The 23,176-nt window shown below is 33.3% G+C and overlaps 2 protein-coding genes across 3 annotated transcripts; both read right to left on the bottom strand.

Moving 5' to 3' along the window:
• Window positions 1–6,968: 6,968 nt before the first annotated feature.
• Window positions 6,969–12,708, bottom strand: LOC114755809 (glutamine synthetase nodule isozyme-like). 2 transcript variants are annotated; one of them, XM_028944685.1, is made up of 13 exons: window positions 12,638–12,708; window positions 11,774–11,819; window positions 11,590–11,663; window positions 11,460–11,505; window positions 11,259–11,365; window positions 11,090–11,150; window positions 10,325–10,438; window positions 10,182–10,202; window positions 9,571–9,633; window positions 9,411–9,467; window positions 8,320–8,357; window positions 8,088–8,234; window positions 6,969–7,094 (listed from the first exon to the last, which is right to left on the bottom strand). In XM_028944685.1, exons 1-13 carry the CDS (start codon window positions 12,691–12,693, stop codon window positions 7,079–7,081), a joined length of 846 nt encoding a protein of 281 aa, XP_028800518.1. In that variant the 5' UTR covers window positions 12,694–12,708; the 3' UTR covers window positions 6,969–7,078. The 2 variants fall into 2 exon arrangements, 1 of the variants encoding a protein (XP_028800518.1); XR_003741361.1 differs by lacking the exon at window positions 6,969–7,094 and having other exon boundaries at window positions 8,216–8,234; window positions 9,316–9,467.
• Window positions 12,709–18,479: 5,771 nt separating this feature from the next.
• LOC114755810 (glutamine synthetase cytosolic isozyme 2-like) lies at window positions 18,480–23,176 on the bottom strand. The gene is made up of 11 exons (XM_028944686.1): window positions 23,172–23,176; window positions 23,042–23,087; window positions 22,844–22,950; window positions 22,675–22,735; window positions 21,933–22,046; window positions 21,786–21,806; window positions 21,324–21,386; window positions 21,167–21,223; window positions 20,041–20,078; window positions 19,814–19,958; window positions 18,480–18,897 (listed from the first exon to the last, which is right to left on the bottom strand). Exons 8-11 carry the CDS (start codon window positions 21,200–21,202, stop codon window positions 18,661–18,663), a joined length of 456 nt encoding a protein of 151 aa, XP_028800519.1. The 5' UTR covers window positions 21,203–21,223; window positions 21,324–21,386; window positions 21,786–21,806; window positions 21,933–22,046; window positions 22,675–22,735; window positions 22,844–22,950; window positions 23,042–23,087; window positions 23,172–23,176; the 3' UTR covers window positions 18,480–18,660.

Genomic DNA, 23,176 nt, shown 5'->3' with positions numbered 1-23,176 from the left:
CAAAAAATTAAATAATCTAAAATGATGGATGATTAGAAAATGACAGAAACTAAGATAAAAAAATACGCCTAATTAACATAGCATACCAAAATAAATGCGTTTTATTTGATTTTTATTGATATGTTATATATGACTATAAAATTGCTCAAATCCATTTTATTACTCCTCCAGTCCTTAATATAGGACATAATTCTTAAGCTAGTTTTAATTCTAAATATAAGACCCATTTTTCATATTTATTAATTTTCTTTAAATTATCCCTATGGATACTCCCTCAATTATAATCAAGTAGAAGAGGAAGATGGGTAATTAAGAAGGATGATTATGGTGGTTTAGGAAAAATGTGTTACTTTTCTTATAATTAACTAACTTACTTAACTCCTTAATCTAATCAAATTAATTAAATGGGTCTTATATTAAGGACTAAAGGGTTATTTGTTTCTTACTTGATCAGTACAAGTGGGCGCTGCTATTATAAAAAATTACCATTCTTATGTATAGATATGCTCGTGGAGTCTAGGTGAAGCACATGTTCAAATAAATGCTTGATTTGTATACTATTATTGCTGTGTTTCTGAAAAGTTAGTGTCTTTTTGCTGTGTATGCTAAAAGGCTTTCCATAGTTGCATTAATTTGTATGCATCTTAGGTGAACCTTTTGTCTCCACTTTTAACTTTCGGAGCACAATTGAAATCATTGTTTCAGTAATTTTAGCTTCCACTTATTAAAAAAAATGGATGAATTATATCAATGTTTTAATGTATTACTAAAACATTAATCAGAGAAAAGCAAAATGGTGTGGGTTGGTCAGTGGGTGTGTGTATGAGAGAGAGTGAGCATATACAGCATATGACCCGTGTCCGTATTGTGTTTACCCATATAAATAAATGCAGGCAAGTCTCTGTTCCCGATGATAAATCTAGGAGCATGTGATCAAGGCAACATTTACGCGTTCCAGGGAATTGGCTTCATCAAAGAAATGAAATTCTTCTTTTGACCAAAAAAAAAAAATGAAATGAAATTCTTCTCCCTCCAGAATATGGAGTATACTTATCTTATTTATGGAGCATCTCTAACATATTTAATGTAAGTGATTAAAAACATTAAATTGCACTAATTTTTTTTAAAATATAACAACTTTTCAATTTTACTTCTATTTAATATATATTTTTTTGAAAATAACTAATCACAGTAATAAATGAAAAATAAAACAATACACTCATACTAAAAATTTAATGATATGACTTATAAATAGAATAAAAAACCTTCTCTCTACTTTGTAAATATGATTTAGGGTCTGTTTAGATTAGCAGTAGAAAAAGTAACTTATCTTTAATATGATTTTTAGAAAAGTTCGATTAGGTAATGTGATTTATGTTTAAATTAACTTTTATAAAAATTAGTTTGTAAAGTAAAAAAATTATTTGGATTATGATTGAATAAATCAGTTTAATTTGTAGAATGACAAAAATAGGTATGACTTTTATTAAATAATAAAAAATAATTAAAAATATGAATTTACAAAATATATTAATTTTAAATTATTATAATAGGAAAAAGTTATATTTAATAAATAAAATATATTTAAATTAAAAATCATAGTAATGTTAAAATTTTTGAACCAAATAATATTATATAATTAATTGGATGATATATGTACTCTGCATAATTTATGTAAATATAAAATGAAAAATAATGCTAAAAATTAAAAATATTATAAAAACTATTGAAAATTATTTTTACTTAAGAAAATATTAAAAACAAACAACTAAAAACTAATTGGGAAGCACAAAGAATATATAAAAGAAACATAAGAACAATATAAACATAATGGCAAAAATATCTTTTAATTCTAAAAAGCTACTTTTGCATAAGTTATAAGTAAATTTTAAGTGTTTTTGCAATCGTGTTGAAGAAAAAAAAATTTTAACCCATAAGTCAGATTGGTCAAAAATTAGAACAAACGGCTTTCAAATTTACAAACTGACTTATTACACCTGTAAGCTACATTTTTCCTCCTAAAATGCCTTAACAAACAGGCTGTTAGTCTGTCTACCTTATGGCCAAAAAAAGGGGGTTAATAACACATATTTATGCTAGAAAAAAATTAATCTTTGGTTATTCAAATGTTAACTTATCAATGATTTAGTCTGCCAACTATTACTCAATATGATTAAATCCCTCAACTTTTAACTCATTTAAAACTCAATCTCTAAACTTTTCCCATTTAATAAATTAATCCTTATCATATATAACTCACTCTGACTCTTCACATAATTATCCTATGTCGTAAAATAATATTACTGACATGGCTTCCAAAATGAGCTCTTCTCATTGATCACACAAACAGTCCCTCCTGTCTCCCTTTCTTCTTCGTTCAAACCTCCACCTTCACACACTCATAGCGAATTTTTTCTAATTTAGTGAATCTTTCTTATCAAAACATATTAAGATGTTGAAAGGATGGGTGGCCACGCCATGAAATATTCATGAGCCCCAAAAATTAAGTTTTGAAATTCCTTAAATCTGAAAATAATCGGAGAAAAGGGAGGAAGTAAAAGGTTAAATGGAGAAAATTACAACGGAATTAATGGAGTGAAAGGGGGGGGGGGGACTTATGGGCGTCGAAAATTGAAGCAAGCAGCGAAGGAGAACGGGTGCTGGCGCTATAAGGGTGTGAAGGTGGAGGTCTGAACGAAGAAGAAGAAAGGGAGACGGGAGGGACTGTTTGGGAGACCAATGAGGAGAGCTTATTTGGAAGCCATGTCAGCAATATTATTTTGTAGGATAATTAAATGATGACTCATCAGAGTGAGTTACATAGGATAAGGATTAATCTATTAAAGGGAAAAAAATCAGAGTTTGAGTTTTAAAATTAAAAGTCGAAAAATTGAATCAAAAGTAAGGGACAAAGTCATAACCAGATTAAAACTTGAAGTACCAACAAATTAATTTTTCGGTTATCCTAATAAGATTTTCTGGGGGTAAGGAAAAAAGAGGTGGCATAAACATAAAAGGGGATAACAACATTATCATCGCGGGAAAATAATCATTCACCATACTTTAAGCCCTTCTTTATCATAAGGGACAATCTGGAATTCCACAAAAGCCTCATCTCCTAAATTACAGCTCTATAAACCTCGAGTTATCGGTTTTTTGGTACAAGTTTCATCCAAATAACTAGAAGCACAACTTCAAGGTTTAAACAAAGAAAGTAAAGTTTTGGTGTTCAAAGCACATGAACTGCCCATTCCCAACATACATATCATGAGAGGCTTTCCATTAATAAACGAAACGACGAAAGATCCTTTTCACCCAACCGGGGAAAGGAATCATAGCAAGCCTGGCAATTAGGATCTCCCACAAAGTTGGCTTCCAAAGGATGCACTACAAAAAATTTGACTTTGTCACCGCTGAAAAGTTTTAGCGGCGACATTTTGTCGCCACCAGGTCGTTGCCGTAGCGGCCGTGGTTTGAAACTTATCAGCGGCGATACAAAAAGTCGTCACTGAAACTACACTTTCAATGGCAACAAGAAGTCGCCGCTGAAAGTTGATGAGTTTGCCATCTAGATATATCGTCACTGAAACATAAGAATCGGCGGCGACTAGTGTCGCTGCTGAAACAAGCTTCAGCGGCGACACTAGTCGCCGCCAATTCTTGTTTCAGCGACGACACTTTTGTGATTACTTTTTTTGTGATTTTAATTATTTTTATAATATATTAATTATGCAAAAAAATTTATTTATATTCCTGATAAATATTATCAAAAGGTTTAATAAAAATAAAGTAATTAACACACAAATATAATATATTAAATAATAAGATTTATAACCATCAAAGTGTTTTTATGTCTTTAACTAAAAAAAATTGTTCAATTAAAAGATATATTACATAATGCAAAAGAAAATTACGTAGAGGGACCAATACTAGGGACGCTAGAAGGAGGGGTATCTGCAGGAGCATTTAACTGCATCTTTTGCATGAAAGCAGTGAATTGAGCTTGTATTCTCTATTCCATCAATTGCTCCATCCTTTGTTCAAGTTGTGTACACTCTGCTTCCATCTTTGCTCGCTTTGCTGCACGTTCTGCTTCCATTTTTTCTCGCTCTGCTACACATTCTGCTTCCATCCTCTCTCGCTCTGCAGCAAGATTTGCTTCCATCTTTTAAAAACCAGACTGTTCTTGTGTTGTGAATAAGTGCTCATCCCATGCATTTAAAAAACTTGATAACAAGCATCGAAGAAAATTGCAGCTAGCAGATCTCGAGAAGGAATGAACCAATTTTCAAGCGTCCAAAATACAAAAACAAGGCATTCGCATTACTTTGGTAAAGATGCTCTGGCAGCACTACATAGTTTGATTCAACATTGTTAACCAGAACAAGGGGTGAGAGAGGTTAAAAGACAGGAATCATACATGTCACGCAGCAATGGCTCCAAGGCAGCTTGCTTTATGGAAGCAACAAAGGCCTGTATGTAGGTGCATGCAGCTCCTTCCCTAACTCGCACGGCACCTCGTCAATAGGCAAACATCTAACGAGGGAACCAAATAATAATCACAAAGAGATCAAGTCCAGAATGTACGAGGAATATTACACTACTTTGTAATTGTAGATTCAGAAAGAGGGGCCACACCCACACTAGACCACTATTCAGTGCCTAAGTTTACAGAACCATCTCTCATCAACTTTAAGCTCAAGCTGTTGAATCTCCCTTGTGAATAATGCCTCGAGGCTTTTTTTTTTCAAGGCTACTTTGAGGTCACTTTTAAGACTACGTACTGTGTTATAGTAAAAAGAGAAGCAATGAAAGTTCAAATTTATCCTTAGGATAGTGATAATGCACATGGGCTTTACCCACCAATTCAACAAAACCCACCACCATTTCCCTGTCACACCACACGAGTTCTTTCCATAAAAGAGAATTGATCCCACACAATCCTTATCTCTTATAGCTTTACCATTTACTCGCTTTAATTTCTCATGAATGATGCTGAACGAAGGCTTCGGTTTACACAGGAACTTCCCACACAATCCCACACAATCCTTATCTCTTATAGCTTTACCATTTATCCCTACGACCCATTTCTGTATCCTGACCCACTCACCTTCAATCCGTGGAACTTCCTATGAACACTAATCCTACTGACTGCACGAAGGCTTCGGTTTGCACAGTGTGACATATATTTACTGATAGCAAGGTTCTTTTTGCATCGTAGTTTTGAATCCAGTTAGAAAATATTTTCTTCTTTCAGTAAACAACACATACACATGACAGCCATTAAATCTAGGGGATTTAAAAAAAACACACACAATCAATCCAGCAAACCAGAGGAAAAACAGATCTGAAAATGCAGAACAAGAAAGGGGAAAAAAAATACAGCACCACAAGACTTCAAGAAAAGAAGAAGATCAGCGCACTTACATGGATGAAGCAAGAAAGAACGCTGGAAGTGAGCGATGGACTAAAAGATGGACGTTGGAATCAGTCGGATGCTCGAAGCTTCTTTGCACGGCGCTAAGAGGGAAAAGCAAAATTTTCAGAACATTGGAGTGGGTTAAATTGTTTTGGGTTTCAAAATGTGAAACTTTATATACAATAACAATTCGCCAAGCTTGCAAATAACACGCGTGGCTTCATTGGCGGGGGAGTTTTAAATTTCACCAGGTCCCCTGTTCAAACCAGCCAGATAACACTTTCATTATTTTTAACCTTTTTTAGCCAAAATGAATGTGTGAAAAATGGGCATTTGTCAGGCTCGAACACGGAACCTCTTGATTAGAATAAGCTATGCAACCGTATGTGTTTTACAAAATTTAATTAATCACATTTTAAATAAAAAAATATAAATAGTAATAATATTTAATTAACTATATACATGATTTTATTATCTATATCTCTCACACATTTTTAATTAATTATATTATCTCCTTCGATAATTTTATTTCTCAATCCTCTCATACATATGTTCATCATCAAATATTATTATGTCAATTAAGTATGCTCACACTAATTTAATTATAATAATCTCTCTCATATATTTAATTATGTTGTCTCTTTCAATTATAATATCCTTCTCTCCCTCACACATACACACTATCTCTCTTCCAATAATATTTACATCTACCTCTCATACACACTCTATCCTTCACTACTTTCCCCATCACTCAAACTTGCATACTTTCTCATGCATGCCTCCATCTCATTTCTCTTCCATGCACAATGTTTTTCTATTCCATCTCTCAAACATTTGGATATGGCATATGTGTTTTATACACACTCCAAACTTTCTTCCTCTCCCTTTCTCTCTCAAACACCACATTATCTTTCTTTTAGTCTCTTTCTAACACAAAAATACATAAAAAAAATTAATTATCAAAGTTACTTAATTACACAAATAAAAGATTATAATATAAACTTTTTACAAAAAATCAAAAATGATAAAAAAAAATGTGAAAAAACTTTCATTGTTGCCGCTGAAAGATGTTTCAGTGGTGATAGTTTTCTGTCGCCATTGAAAGAAAATTCAGCGGCGACATTTTGTCGCCGCTAAAAGCAGTTTCAGTGGCGACAAAAAGTGTTGCCACTGAAACATCTTTCAGCGGCGACAAATTATCGCCACTGAAAGCAGCTTCAGTGGCGACAGAAATTGTCGCCATTGAAAGGAGATTGTCGCCGCTAAAAATACATTCAGCGGCGACTTGAAATGTCGCCGCTAAAAGTGTATACCTTCAGTGGCGACCATAAAAGTCGCCGCCGTAGTGTACACTTTTGGCAGTGACAAATTTTGTCGCCACTGAAAGTTGCAGCTACAGCGGCGACAATAAAAAGTCACCGCCGTAACTATCACTTTTCAGCGGCGACTTCCTTTGTCGTTGCTGAAAGTCATATTTTCAGCGGCGACTTCCTTTGTCGCCGCTGAAAGTCGTCATTGAAAGTCTAGTTTTTTGTAGTGATGGTTGTTTGGAGGATTTTGGAAGTGACCTTGTATGGATCGATATTATCATCATGCCTCCAGTCTTCTATAATATATCCCCATAATACTTTTTTTGCCCCACTAGCCCCAGTTGAAGTCTCATAGATTGGAAAAAACTGCTCAATGCCAATTCATAGTAAAGTCATACAATCTTAATTAAGATACGAATCTATCTACAATTATATGTCAATCTATTTAATCACAAGAAGAGTAAGCATATAATGAAGCATGAACTAGTTAAGAATTAAGGTAGCATTTGATTTGCTTTCAAGTCATTTTTAAATAGCTTAAGACCGCATGGATTTCGTTAGACTTTTTCTGGAAAGGTACGAAACCGTTTGACCCCATACTTATGAGGGTCATCAAGCCCTATGAAATTCTTTTGGAATATCGACTAACTGGGAAATTAATTACTTACAGTTATTAAGATAAGGAGTTGTCTTAATTTGAGTGGAAAACCAGAACTAGATGTGGTTTTCTATAAGATATAGCAGAGTGTACGTAAAACATACAGAACACTGTAAGAAACTACGCTTTCGTTTGGTTGAAGTTAACTTTAACATTACTTTTGAAGGTTTAGCCTCTGACACATACATCTAAGACATCTCAAAAATGTTGTGCGAGAAACAGAAGCTATTAAAAAGTTTTGATCTTTACTTGTGAAAACATAGTATCGTCCCTAACTGAATAGCACAAAACCTTGATTATGTCTTTTGCAAAAGTAGGGTAATGTATATAGGATTTTTTTTCATCATGTTAAACGTGGACGATGTTGTAGGCCTGCATGCGTAATCTTTTCAAATAACTGAGTTATCTATGCAGATGAAATGCATCGAACAATTTTTTTTCCTTAGAAAAGTAAGAAGTTGAATCCAAAAGTTGAACTAGATCAACCTTAGGATATCTGAAATAAAAGAAAATTAAGAAATGCATGGTTACGTTGTGAAATGACGGCCATGAAAACACTGAACCACAAGAAATGCCCAGTGATGTGATGATATATACTCTTCTGGTCCTAAATATAAAACCCTTATATTTAGGTCCGGAGGATAAGGGTCTTATATTTAGGACCGGAGGAGTATTATATATCACTCTCAGTGCATTACTTACCTGTAAAACAGTTCTCAGCACCCGAATACCCTCCAAGCCATTGCCTTCCTCTCTAGCTGCTATGTCATCCATGTGCTTCATCATCAACTTCAAAACTTTGAACTGGGAGTCCTCATAGCCTCCAAATTTTCTCATGGATAAGGTACTGTCATATTAATAAGCACTTGTCATTAGGCATAAAGAAATCAAACAAGAATTTCAAGAACTTTTTCACTAGTAATAACACTGACCTGAGCCATATGGGCGTATCAGCTTCCTTTGAAGTAGTCTAGTTTTGATCTGCGAGAAAACCCAAATGGCAAGAGTCAATATTTAATCCAAGGAATATCCTTATATAAGAGACAAATCCAATAGCTAGTTTTAATTTGCAAGAAAACCAGCTTCATTTGAAGTACTCTAGTTTTAATAGGCATTACTGTAAGCATGATTTTTTACATTTACGCCATTTGTGGAGGACTTTTTACGTCGCTTTTGGGAGGATCTTAATTTCAAGCATTGTAGTAAGTATACTCATCTATGTTGGTCCTAAAAGCGACATATATAAACTTATCTACATTGGTCACAATAAAAGCAACTATGTAAATCGATATTTTTTCAAAAACCGGTGTACATAATCTTATTATCTAAATTGAATTCTCTGAGTATCAACGTAAATTTTTACAATTAATTTTCTGTATTTCCATATGGCCAGAATCTGCTGAACAAGCATTTCAATTCTACATATACAGAAAATAAAACAGTAGCAACATAGACTCCATCCAGCAGATCAGCACCATTATCAACACTATTTTAAACTTTATTGAACACTAATTATAACTAACATTACAATAAACTACACAATGGCAATTATAAGGCTAAAGCTAACATCTTAGGGTTAAGGTGCATCTAGTATCTCAAAATATTTTTCCAGGTGTATCTAACACCCTAAAGTATTTTATAGTGTATCTAATATATTTTTAAATGCATCCAGCATCTTAAAGACTTTTTTTATGCATCTAATACCTTAAAGTATTTTTTAAGTGCATCTAACACACAAAAATATTTTCTTATGCACCCAGCATCAAAGCAAAAAAAAAAAAATTGTAGGGTGCTAAATGCATCACAAAATGTTTTGGAGCATTAGATACACTTAAAAAAAATACTCTAGGATGCCAGATATATCTTAACCCAGCAATCCTAACTATTCCAACAATAACCTAAAGGTATGGGATGACCCCAAGACTCACTCTGAGACCACAACTTCTAAAGAAGTTGTTGTGCTAAGACATTTTAGATAAAATCAAAGGAAAATACAATTCCCCATTGAAGGCTTTTTTAATACCTGCAGAATTGCATTGGGTTCAAAGGAAACCAACATCCTGTGACTCTCAGCCATCACCTGCTCCATAGAAACAGCAACAATAGTTGAAGTATTGAGAGTAAAATGATGTCAGACGACGACAGAGTAACTGAGTGACTAGCTATCAGTAGGCCTAAGATACCTTTAAAATGAAATGAGCAGCACATAACTGATCAACAACAAAGATTCCATCCGCAGAACCCCACTGCATAAGAGGTTGAAAACAGAACGGATATAGGATTAAAAGGAAATTTTTAATAGTAATTAATAATGAATACTCCCTTCAGTCCATAATATAAGTCACTTATAGAAGAATTTTTTAGTCCACAATAAGTCACTTGCAGGATAATTGATGCTTATTTGCCAATTTTATCCTTGTAATTATATTTTTCTTTCTTAGTAAAACATTCATTTAATATGGGTAAAGTTAGAAATTTTTATTTTCAAATTAAGACAGATTTAATGAGTTAGCTATCACATTTTGGTTTTGGTGAATTAGAGGGTGTTTGGATAGAAATCAAACCATGATTTTAAAAGTATTGTTACAGTTTACGAAATAAATATGTAAAAGAGTTTGTCTCGTTTTGCAGAAAAGTCCTTCTTAGAAGCACTTTTGAGGGTTGCCAAACATTTTTTAGTTAGAAATAACTTTATGGATAGGAGAGAGTACCTATTTGTAAGTAAGTAAGCACCAACAGAGAATAAAGTATGATTAATAAATAATAAGGAGAATAGTTGCATTAAAATATATACCTTGCCCACTTGGAACTTGCACTACAAAAGAAGTTGAAGAATGAGTTAAATTAGATAGGAGTTAAATTAATTAAAAGGTAAAATTATATTATAAATATAACTGAGAAAAAAAATCACATTGTAAGAGAAAGGTTATAGTATACATTATCAGGCATTCTTCCATTTGTTCCCCTAATGTCGATGCCAGCAGATAAGGAGGCACTATAATGTTCTCTCACAATATCATTTACAGCACCAGCATCAGGGTAATATTGTCCCTGTCAAAATGAGAGAGATGTATAGAAATGGGTGAAAAACTAAACAATATGGCCTGCCAGATTATAGGACATTTTAAGAGTTTGAATTTTTCATTTTTACTTTTATATCTAAACAAATAGGGGGGGGGGGAAGGTATTTAAAGAACCTCTTAAGTCATCACTAATTCTAATTGCATACATCAAATTATTGAAATGTCATTGAAGGACCAATGGGAAACAACACCATTCCCAAGTGGATTAATTGATTTTTACGAGTAGTAGATTACACAAAATCAGTTGTGAATTTCATATAGATGGGACAACTAGTTAACACTCACTTGGAATGAGTTGCATGTGTCTCCCCCAGTACTGGTCCTTCAAGCTCATTCCCAAATGGGTTACCTGATTTTTACAAGTGATTTATCTACAATTTGCAATTTTGATTTTATGAAATTTCAGTAATCCACTGGTAAGAAAAAGAAAGCTCAAATTAATTCCATGAGTTGTAAGGGAAGTGTAGGCAAGCCACTTGACAAAACCAGGTAACTTACTTAGGAATGACGTTGTCTTCTAGTGATCCTTCCATGAAACTTCAATAATCAGAGGTTTGTAATTAAAATCAATGTCTTAACAGGATCCCCATTTGTCATTATTTTCCAAAGAAAAATTCACCTGAGATGCAGGAGATTGACTATCAAGTGGCACCAAGGCGTATTCTTGCTGAATAACAACCCTATTTCCATATGAAACAAAAAGCTAGGTTTATAAAGAAAGAAAAATAAGTTCCTAGCCAAACATCCTTGTTGAATATATAAGACATTAAACAACGAATGATATATACCAAGGGTATTGAGCAGCAACATAAGAATGACTGTATATCAATGCAGCATCACGTCTCTTGTTTGTGTTGAAGGGTTCTCCATTAGGGGTGTACGCATCACAAATAACCTAAAGATCAAGTCACCAATCATCATCATAAATGATGGGAACAATGCATAATGACCTTTAGAAAAGCTTGATAAAAACAAAAATACAAACTCACCAAGAGATCAGCCCCTTTAAATGGACCATTGAAAACTGCCTGCGGGCTGTGCATTTGTCACACATCAATTAATTAATAAAACTGTAAATTAAGATAGAGTCACTTATCAATAAGGGAAAAAAACGCTTACTGCAGGGTGAGGCCACTGGGATGATCCCACCTGGGCAGATTTGAAGGGCTACTAACAGGGCCAGCAGGGAGGGTCTTTATAACACCAACGACATTTTATACTTACGTCAGTAAACCAAAACAAAACACACATTCTTTTCTGGTGGATTAAGAAAAGAAGAAGAAGAAAGAAAGCAGCGGTTTACCCTTGCTTTGCTCTGCAGGCCCCCACTGAATCCTCGTTCGCCGATCCTAAGATAATGGAAAGTCAAAAGAGGTGTTCAGAGATTATAAATGAATTTTCTATGGAAGGTACCTGAAAAGTATGGCAGCAATAAATCAGTGTCGTTTTAGTTAACAGAATCGTATCGGTTAAGGTTTCCGGCAACTAAAAGCCAACGAGAATATTTAACATAAGGCAACTATAACTGTGATAATTCCAAAAGAAAGCAAGAGAGATGACAGAAATGAGGGGATTCCGACCATTGAGAATAAAACAGAAGCCGAAAAGATGGGGAGAACAGGGACAACTGAAGGAAGAAGATTATGGTCGATTTAAGGTCCGCCGCCATTATAGGGGTCTCCGTCGACGGAGTCGTTGCCGTCGAAGCCCATTGGGTTGGAGCAGACCCCAAGCTCAGCAAGGCGGAAAATTCCTTCTTCTCTCTTGCGCGTGACAATGGCGGATGATGCAGCCCCTCACTCAATTGAAGCACAGAGATGCGTATCCATTTCGCATCTTGGTGGTCTCAAACACCTACCCTTGAGGTCGGCGATCATGTAGACGCCAAAATCAGTAAATATAGACTCACCTGAGACGGCAAGACACCTCCGTCGGAAGAGAAAGATACAACGGCAAGAGTGCTCCGTCCATGTTGACGGAGGGCGCCGCCGCAGCAGCAGAGTGAGAGAGAGAGACAAGTGAAACAATGAGTTGGAGAAGTTAATGAATACGAGAAGTAGGAGAAGATGATGCGGCCGTGTTGTTTAATTTAGTATCCTTTTGCACGCAAATTCATGCCTATAAAGAAGAGAGAGGCATGGTGAGGATAGGAAAAATAGAGAATTACCATATGTAGAGTGCGTTGATCTCGGGGGAATTGTCGGAAAGTCCGAGCAAAGCCATGTTCCGATGTTCGTAATGCGAGTCCTTCCGAATCACGAAGCTTGCAGGCAGAGCAGATGTTTGCGTGAAGGGTTTAAGGTTGGGTTCGTAGTTCAGGTCAATGTGGCCTACAGTTCTTATGAAGAGAAGTTTCCATTGATGGTAGAAAAATCAAGGTAGAGAGGCAGGACGTGATATGGGACACATGCAGAAGGTGGACTAAGGATGACGGAAAGTCAGATTCCTAGAATGCAGAGGCACATTCTTATGAAATAAAATAAAATAAAAATTCTCTAAATAAAGATAGACAACTTAGTGTATTTCTGAATTAAATTTTAATCATATCTGATATATTTTCATTTCATACTTCATAAATTTTAGTGAGGTTTCTAGATCTTTGTATTGTTTTTCCAAATTCATTTTGAAAAATACTTAAAAATCCAGAAGATTAAACAGCTGGTTGTGTTGAAAAAATTTGCATGGACTATCTTTTCATTCTCCACACTTTTTTCCCACTAATATTTTCATTTTTTTTTTAAATGTCTATGCCTCTACAGAAAGCCTCAACTCTGTTACTCTCTAGCCATATATAGCCCCTCACTTGCAAATCTGTCTCATAAGTTATAACGATTGTAATTTTTAAAATTTTGTGCCCGAGGTAGTTTAAAGATCGGCTTACATATATGTATATACAGATACACTTAAAAAAAATGAAGGAGAAGATGATGATGTTTTTAATTTTTGTTTGCCCACATCAATGAAAATAGAAAGCAAGATAGGGCGATAATGATGTTTTTAAGCTTGGAAGGCAGAAAATTAGTGCGGTGCGGATAGATCTTATGCTTCTTTTGGTTTTGTATACAATAAATGTTTTTGAAGATAGCTTGTTCTTACTCCTATGGTCTTATTTATAAGTCACTTTCAGCATATTTTACACAGACCAAAGAAAACATTAAACTTCATTAACTCTCAACTAAAATTTAATAACTTTCCAACTTTATCCCTATTTAATATACATTATACTTTGTGTAAACAAAGTCAACATAGTAATAAATGAAGGGTAAAATTATAAATCTATGCAAATAATTTCTTTCAGTGACCTATAAATAGGACCAAAAAGATCTTTTTTTGCCCCCTATAAATAGGACCAAAGGAGTATTTATTAAAAAAACTATTAATCTGTTTAAAATTTCAAGTAGTATCATTTTTCTATTTTTGTATGTTAATTATGAGTTATGTCTCGCTTCATTAATTGCCTATTACCCACTCACTCGATCTATCTATAAATAATGTGTTTTTTTAATAAAAAAAATTGTATCATGCACATATTTATTGCTTAAATTAATTTTAACTATTTTTAAATTTTAATTTTAATATCCTGCTTTTCTTGGACGCCAATGATTTTGTGCGTACCAATGGTCTCAACTTTCTGTCTTTTGTGGCGCTCAGCTCATTTTTAAATTATCCTTTTTGGGGTCTGACTATCTGAAATGAATATCCAATCATAGTACTTTCTATCTAATTTGGTCTGGCCATTTGTAAGGAGAAAACCAAGACATAACTGAGTGTACAATAATTTTAAGGAGAAAATGTAAATAAGTCACAAGTAAATAAATTAACGTTTAATAAATCTTTTTTATGATAATAATTATTCTTCCGACTCTAAATATAAAACCTCCTTTATAATATAAATTATACTATACAAAAAATTTTATATTTAAAAAAGAAGGAACACAACAACGTGTTAACGGAGAGAGAGAGACCAGGAATGTCTACAGTTCTCCGCTATTCCTTTATGTCCCGTATCACCAGTGGCCACAGACGATATTGACAATGACAAGTTGGAATTCCTCAGAGTGGATAAGGACAAAGGTTGGAGAATAGTTCGTTATTATTAATAAACCCTTTCAATTTGATTTATTATTAATAATCCTTTGAAAGAACTTTGTGAAAAATGCAGAGAATAATTGTAAATTTTTAAGTTTCACTCAGAAATATTGTAGAGGAGCTTATAAAAAAATTTCAATTAAATCATAAATTATTGAAAAAAATTAAAAATAATTTTTCTGCAATATTAACTAGTTAAGTTTTAACTTTTATATCTGAGACTTATTTGTAATTTCGAAGTTTTAATGCTTTGGTTTGATTTCAAGGTCAAAAATAAATGCTTTCGTTTGGTCGGGTGCGCGCCCTCCCGGATGACGCCAACTAAAGATTAAAAAGATAAAATAAGTTAAGTAGCATCTATTTGAAGTACCTTTTATATATTCTAAACTGCTATCTCCCTTCAGACGTATATGAATTAGACAAAAGATTCATCTTGGTCTTATACACACACATATATATATATATAAGATTTTAATTTATTTTATCTCTTAAATTTATATTTTTTTGATCTAAGTATCTCTATTAATTACACATGTTAAGAAGACTCTCAATTAATCAAGAGATAGTTTTAATGCGCTGATTTAATAGGGTAGTTCAGGAAAACTAAAACAAATTTTTTATAAATAGAAATAATTAATTTAATTAATTTTTTAATATTCATAAATTAGTTATATCAAGCTATTGGATGTATTAATTTTTAGTGCATTCAACATCATTTTTCTAGTAGCTACCAATATCCCAAATCAATATTTAGTGCACCAAACAACTTAAAATATTCTTTCAACGCTACCCAATGTCTTAAATTTAATGTGCTAGTAACTGCTGGAAAAAAAATACTTTAAAGACAAAAAATTCACACAAAATTATTTTAGAATATTGGTGATTGAGTGGTACTAAATAAATTCTCTAGAGTATTAAATAGACTAAAAAAATTAATTTCAGATATTGAATAATACTAAAAACATACATCATACGTTGGTAAAATTAACCCAAGGTAAAGTGCCCTTTTGTTTCGTTCCTTTTCCTTTTTTGAATCTCTTTGAGGCTTCCATCCCTCTATAGCACTGGTCTCCATCTTATAAAATACGGAATTGGATGGCAAGTGGAAACATCATTATATAAATTTAAGTTACCAATAAATTTTTAGTTAAAATGGTAAACAGTTTTACCTAAGTAAAGAGAAAAATACAAATTCAAATGATAACAAACATACTAATTGAGAGAATTTTAACTTTAATGTTCTCATTCCTCTCAAATTCAAAATGACTTGAAGAACGATACACTCTAAAAAAAATGTAACGAGAGGATTGAAAGACCGGAAAAAGGCCTTACACAGTTAAAGTGCCAAACTAAAACCTTATGTAAGTAAGCCGGACATTATGGTTAATGAATGGCTAAATTCATATATAATCCTTGATGTCAAATGATATATCACTTCGCTTCTATGTAAGTCAATTCTAATGCTTTTTTTTAATTTTATTTTTATTGAATTCTTATTGAAAAAAATGAAGAGATATGAAAATAATTTATAATTTATCAATATGCAAAATTTAATAAAACTAAAATTAAAAATTTTTTGTCAAATATGTTGCAACGACTTATAATATTAAAGGAGGTGTTTGGGTATTATGAAAAATACTTTTTAAAAATATTTTTCATAAATCGAGATAAACTCCTACACACATTTATTTTAAATACTATAAAAATATTTTTAAAATTATGATTTTGATCCCATCTAAACACTATTTAAAATTCGGAGTGGTACACAGCGAGTGCACGCAGGTTAATGATGTTGGAGGTTTTCAAAAAGGGGCGAAAAGAGTTGGGTCCCTTCTTAGTTCATTATCATTGGACAGAGAGCATATCCATTTCAACAACGCAAGGAGCAATCCAATCTAATGTGCTTTGTGGAGACTATCTTTTGACAACTATTATTATTATTATTATTTCCCTAAAAGAGCAAGGAGATGCTGAATGGGCTAACGGCCCACGTTTGATTTAAAAATAGAAAAATGCTTTTGAAATATAGTAGTTTTTTTTTTTGTCAGATTTTGAAATAGTAGTTTCTTTGAGTAACAACTCGTCCATGGAGCCACGAAGCCTATATAATGAATCTTTCTTTTTGGGACCAAATATAATCTTGGGTCATGAGAGAATTATCAATAGATATTGATGCATTATATTGTTCTCCAATTTCAATTTTCCCAATTTTTTTTGAGAAAGGCACTAAAGAAGGGGGAATGACAATTATCTCGTCGCTGAGAATTGGGCCAATTGATCAGCATCATCAGCCCACAATGATTGGATCATCTTGGGCGAATATAAAATCTGTACACTGCCAACTATTCTTATTCTTGTCTTCTGTTTTTTTTTTTTTTTTTTGGTGAAAGTATTCTTATTCTTTTGATAAAGGGTAAGGAGTTAGGGCGCTTGTTACGGTGAAAATTCAGGAAGGTATAGGAAAATTTGTCATTTTCCATCCACACGCGTTTTTGCGCGCCATACTTTTCGGGAGACAAAATTCGCGCGAAAAGATACTTGGAGGAATCTCTTAAAAAAAAAAAACACTTTTATAAGGTATTTCTAACATATTCAATACAAATAAAAGAAAACATTGAATTGCATTACTTTTTCTTTAAATATAACAATTTTTTTTATGTTACTTCTACTTAATATATACACATTGTTTTTTAAAAAATAACTATCTGTCTTAATAAATAAAGAATAAAATAGTACACTCATGTTAAAAATTTAATACCATGACTTATAAAAAGAATTAAAACAAACTTCTCACTACCTTATAAATATGATTTAGTCTGTCTACCTTATGGCAAAAAAAGGGTAATAACACAAAAATTTATGCTAGAAAAAATTAATCCTTTATTTATTCAAATTTTTACTGATTTATGATTTAGTCTGTCAACTATTAGTCTATTACTCAATATGATTAAATCCTTCAACTTTTAACTAATTTAAAATTCAGTCTCTAATCTTTTTCCATTTAATAAATTAATCTTTATCATATATAGCTCATTCTCAGTCTTCACTTAATTATCCTATGGTAAAATAGTATTACTGACATGGCTTCCAAACGAGCTCTTCCCATTGATCACACAAACAGTCCCTCGTGTCTCCCTTTCTTCTTCCCTTCAAACCTCCACCTTCATACACTCAGGGAATTTTTCTAATTTAGTGAATCGTTCTTATCAAAGCATATTAAGATGTTGAAAGGATAGGTGCCCGCGCTATGAATGATGCATGAGCCCCAAAAATTAAGTTTTGAAATTCCTTAAATCTGAAAATAATCGGAAAAGGGAGGAAAGAAGAGGTCAAATGGAGAAAATTACAACGGGATGGAGTGAAAGGGGGGAAAAAAACTTATGGGCATCGAAAATTGAAGCAAGCAGTGAAGGGGAATGGTGCCGATGCTATGAGTGTGTGAAGGTGGAGGCCTGAACAAAGAAGAAGAAAGGGACACGGGGGGGACTGTTTGGGAGATCAATGGGGAGAGCTTATTTGGAAGCCACGTCAGCAACATTACTTTGTAGGATAATTAAATGATGACTCGTCAGAGTGAGTTACATATGATAAGAATTAATTTATTAAAGGAGAAAAGATCACAATTTGAGTTTTAAATGAATTAAAAGTGGAATGACTGGATCAAAAGTGAGGGATGAAGTCCTAATTAAATTAAAACTTGAAATACCAACAGACTAATTTTTCCTTTATTCTAATAAGATTTTCTGGGGCTAAGGAAAAAGGAGGTGGCATAAACATAAAAGGGAATAACAACATTATCATCGCAGGAAAATAATCATTCACCATACTTTAAGTCCCATAAACAAAAGGGACAGTCTGAAATTCCACAAAAGTTTCATCTCCTAAATTACAGCTTTATGAACCTCGAGGTATCGGTTTCTTGTTACAAGTTTCATCCAAATAATTAGAAGCACAACTTAAAGGTTTAAACAAAGAAAGAAAGTAAAGTTTTGGGGTTCAAAGCACATGAACTACCCATTCCCAACATACATAGGATCTTTTGGTATAAAATATGACTGATATCACAACAAGGGAGATATACATATCATGATAGGCTTTCCATTAACAAACGAAATGACGAAAGATCCTTTTCACCCAACCGGGGAAAGGAATCATAGCAAGACGGGCAACTAAGATCTCCCACAAAGTTGGCTTCCAAAGGATGGATGTTTCGAGGATTTTGGAAGTGACCTCATACGGATCCATATTAGCAGCACGCCTCCAGTCTACTATAACATATCCACTTAATGCTTTTTTCGCGCCACTAGCTCCAGTTGAAGTCTCATAGATTGGAAAAAACTGCTCAATGCCAAATCATAGTAAAGTCATACAATCTTAATAAAGATACGAATCTATCTACAATTATATGTGGATCTATTTAATCACAAGAAGAGTAAGCATATGAAGCATGAACTACTTAAGAATTAATGTACTTGATTTGCTTTCAAGTCCCTTTTAAATAGCTTAGGACCGAATGGATTCCATTACACTTTTTCTGGGAAGGTACGAAACCGTTTGACCCCATATTTATGAGGGTCAAGCAGTATGAAATTCTTTTGGAATATCGACTAAGTGGGGAATTAATTACTCACAGTTATTAAGATAAAGGAGTTGTTTTAATTTGAGTGGAAAATCAGAACTAGATGTGGCTCTCTATAAGATATAGCAGAGTGTACGTAAAACATACAGAATACCATAAGAAACTACACTTTTGTTTGGTTGAAGTTGGTTTTAACATTACATTTGAAGGTTTAGCCTGTGACGCATACATCTAAGAAATCTCAAAAATGTTGTGCGAGAAACAGAAATTATTAAAAAGTTTTGATCTTTGGTTGTGAAACCATAGTATTGCCACTTACTGAGTAGCACAAAATATTTATTATGTCATTTGCAAAAGCAAGGTAATGCGTGTAGGATTTTTTTTCATCATGTCAAATGTGGACGATGTCGTAGGCCTGCATGCGTAATCTTTTCAAATAAATTTGTTGTTTATGCAGAGGAAATGCATCGAAGAATTTTTTTTTCCTCAAAAGAGTAAGAAGTTGAATCCAAAAGTTGAACTAGATTAACCTAGGATATGTGATTCCAGTTAAGGAAGGGTTGAAATAAAAGAAAATTACGACATGCGTGGTTGACGGCCATGAAAACACTGAATCACAAGAAATGCCCAGTGATGTGATGATATATTATACATCACTCTCATTGCGCTACTTACCTGAAAGACAGTTCTCAGCACCCAAATACCCTCCAAGCCATTGCCTTCATCTCTAGCTGCTATGTCATCCATGTGCTTCATCATCAGCTTCAAAACTTTGAACTGGGAGTCCTCATAGCCTCCAACTTTTCTCATGGATAAGGTACTGTCATATTATTAAGCACTTGTCATGCATAAAGAAATCAAACAAGAATTCCAAGAATTCTTTCACCGGTAATGACACTTACCTAAGCCATATGGGCGTATCAGCTTCATTTGAAGTAGTCTGGTTTTGATTTGTAAGAAAACCCAAATGGCAAGAGTCAATATTTAATCCAAGGAATATCCTTTATATAAGAGACAAATCCAATAGCTAGTTTTAATTTGCAAGAAAACCAGCTTCATTTGAAGTACTCTAGTTTTAACAGGCATTCCTGTAAGCAGGATTTTTTACACTCACGTCATATGTGGAGGGAATTTTTATGTCGCATTTGGCAGGAACTTAATTTCAAGTATTGCAGTACGTATACTCGTCTATATATGCTGGTCCTAAAAGCGACATATATAAACTTATCTACATTGGTCACAATAAAAGCAATGATGTACATCGATGTTTCTCAAAAACCAGTGTAGATAATCTTATTATCTAAATTGAATTCTCTGAATACCAACGTAAATTTTTAGAATTAATTTTCTGTATCTCTATATGGCCAGAATCTGAAGAATAGGCATTTCAATTCTTCATATACAGCAAATAAAACAGTAGCAATGCAGACTATATCCAGCAGATCAGCACCATTATCGACAGTATTTTAAACCTTATTGAACACTAACTGTAACTAGCATTACAATAAACTACACGATGGCAATTTTAAGGCTACAGCTAACATCCTATGATTAAGGTGCATCTAGTATCCCAAAATATTTTTCAGATGTGTCTAGCATTCTAAAGTTTTTTGTAGTATATCCAACAACTTGAAATATATTTTTATACGCGTTGAACACCCTAAAGTATTTTTTGGTGCAACCAGCACCCTAAAATATTTTTTAGGTACATCCAATACCCAAAAATAGTTTTTTGTGTATCCAGCATCAGAAGCAAGAAAAACACTTTAAGGTGCTGGATGTACCTAAGCACTACTTCAAGATGCTAGATCACAAAATACTTTGAGATATTAGATGCACCTAAAAAAAATATTTTGAAGTGCTGAATGCACTTTAACCCAACAATTCTAACTATTCCAAGAATAACCTAAAGCTATGGAAGGACCCCAAGACTCACTTTAAGACGACAACTTCTGAAGAAGTTGTGCTAAAACATTTCAGATAAAATGAAAGGAAAATACAATTCCCCATGGAAGGCTTTTTAAATACCTGCAGAATTGCATCGGGTTCAAAGGAAACCAACATCCTGTGCCTCTCAGCTATCACCTACTCCATAGAAATAGCAAAAATAGTTAAAGTATTGAGAGTAAAACGATGTCAGACGACAGAATAACTAAGTGACTAGCTATCAGTAGGCCTAAGATACCTTTAAAATGAAATGAGCAGCACATAACTGATCAGCAACGAAGATTCCATCCGCAAAACCCCACTGCATAAGAGGTTGAAAACATAACGGATAGGATTAATAGGAAATTTTTAATAGTAATTAATAATTAATACTCCCTTCGGTCCGCAATATATGTCATTTATAGAAGAAGTTTTTGGTCCACAATAAGTCACTAGCAAAATAATTGATGCTTATTTGCCAATTTTATCCCTGTAATTATATTTTTCTTTCTCTATCAAAAAATCATTTAATATGAGTAAAGCTAGAAATTTTTATTTTCAAATTAAGACAAATTTACTGAATTAGCTATCACATTTTGGTTTTAGTTAATTAGTTGGAAGTGACTTTATGGACGGGAGGGAGCACCTATTTGTAAGTAAATAACCAACAACAAAGAGTAAAGTATGATCAATAAGGAGATAGTTGCATTAAAATATATACCTTGCCCACTTGGAACTTGCACTACAAAAAAAGTTGAAGAATGAGTTAAATTAGATAGGATTTAGAAAGTAATTAAAAGGTAAAATTATATTATAAATATCACTAAGAAAAAAAAAATCATATTATAGGAGAAAGGTTATAATATACATTATCAGGGATTCTTCCATTAGTTCCGCTAATGTCGATGCCAGCAGATAAGCAGGCACTATAATGTTCTCTCACAATATCATTGACAGCACCAGCATTAGGGTAATATTGTCCCTGTCAAAATGAGAGAGATATGTATAGAATGGGTGAAAAATTCAACTACATGGCCTTCCAGATTACAGGACATTTGGAAAGTTTGAATTTTTTATTTTTAGTTTTTATCTAAACAATTAAAAATGGTAAGATAATTAAAGACTCTTAAGTCATCAATAATTCTAATTGCATACATCAAATTATTGAAATTTCATTGAAGGACCAATGGGAAACGGCACCATTCCCAAGTGGATTAATTGATTTTTGCAAGTAGTAGATTGCATAAAATCAGTTGTCAATTTCATATAGATTGGAAAGCTAGTTAACACTTAATTGGAAGGAGTTGTGTCTCCCAGTACTGGTCCTTCAAACTCTTTCCCAAATGGGTTTCCTGATTTTCAAAAGTCATTTATCTAGAATTTGCAGTTTTGATTTTATGAAACTTCAGTGATCCACTGGCAAGAAAAGAAAGCTCAAATTAATTCCATAAGTGAATTGTAGGCAAGCCACTTGAGAAAGCCAGGTAACTTAAGAATGACGTCGTCTTCTAGTGATCCTCCCATGAAACTTCAATAATTAGAGGTTTGTAAATAAAATTAATGGCTTAACCGGATCCTCATTTGTCATTATTTTCCAAAGAAAAATTCACCTGAGATGCAGGAGATTGACCATCAAGTGGCACCAAGGCGTATTCTTGCTGAATAACAATCCTATTGCCACATGAAACCAAAACATAGGTTTGTAAAGAAAGGAAAATAAGTTCTTAGCCAAACATCCTTGTTGAATATATGAGACATTAAGCAACGAATGACATATACCAAGGGTATTGAGTAGCAACATCATGATGACAATATATTATTGCAGCATCATATCTCTTGTTTGTGTGGAAGGGTTCTCCATTAGGAGAGTATGCATCACAAATGACCTAAAGATCAAGTCATCAATCATCATCATAAATGTTGGGAAAAATGCATAATGACCTTTAGAAAAGCTTGATAAAAACAATACAAACTCACCAAGATATCAAACCCTTTAAATGGACCATTGAAGACTGCCCTCGGGCTGTTGCATTTGTCACACATCTATTAATTAATAGGACTATAAATTGAGGTAGAGTCACTTATCAATAAGGGAAAAAACGCTTACTGCAG

The sequence above is a fragment of the Neltuma alba genome, unplaced genomic scaffold, assembly GCF_004799145.2.
Source record: "Neltuma alba isolate B1F8T4 unplaced genomic scaffold, ASM479914v2 tig00010342_pilon, whole genome shotgun sequence".
NCBI classification, from domain to species: domain Eukaryota; kingdom Viridiplantae; phylum Streptophyta; class Magnoliopsida; order Fabales; family Fabaceae; genus Neltuma; species Neltuma alba.
Note: the sequence above shows the minus strand (reverse complement) of the source record. Positions and strands in the feature narration are given on the sequence as shown.

Bases quoted from the DNA above. Each gene is read 5' to 3' on its own strand.
- LOC114755809 (XM_028944685.1), bottom strand. From the start codon at position 12,693: ATGGCTTTGCTCGGACTTTCCGACAATTCCCCCGAGATCAACGCACTC. The intron at 11,506-11,589 runs GTAAGCGTTTTT...ACAAATGCACAG, and splicing joins CCCAGTGGCCTCACCCTGCA to CCCGCAGGCAGTTTTCAATG. The intron at 9,468-9,570 runs GTATCTTAGGCC...TCTATGGAGCAG, and splicing joins CTGCTCATTTCATTTTAAAG to GTGATGGCTGAGAGTCACAG.
- LOC114755810 (XM_028944686.1), bottom strand. From the start codon at position 21,202: ATGTTGGTTTCCTTTGAACCCGATGCAATTCTGCAG. The intron at 19,959-20,040 runs GTAAGTGTCATT...ATAATATGACAG, and splicing joins GATACGCCCATATGGCTTAG to TACCTTATCCATGAGAAAAG. The intron at 18,898-19,813 runs GTAAGTAGCGCA...GGCATTGAGCAG, and splicing joins TGCTGAGAACTGTCTTTCAG to TTTTTTCCAATCTATGAGAC.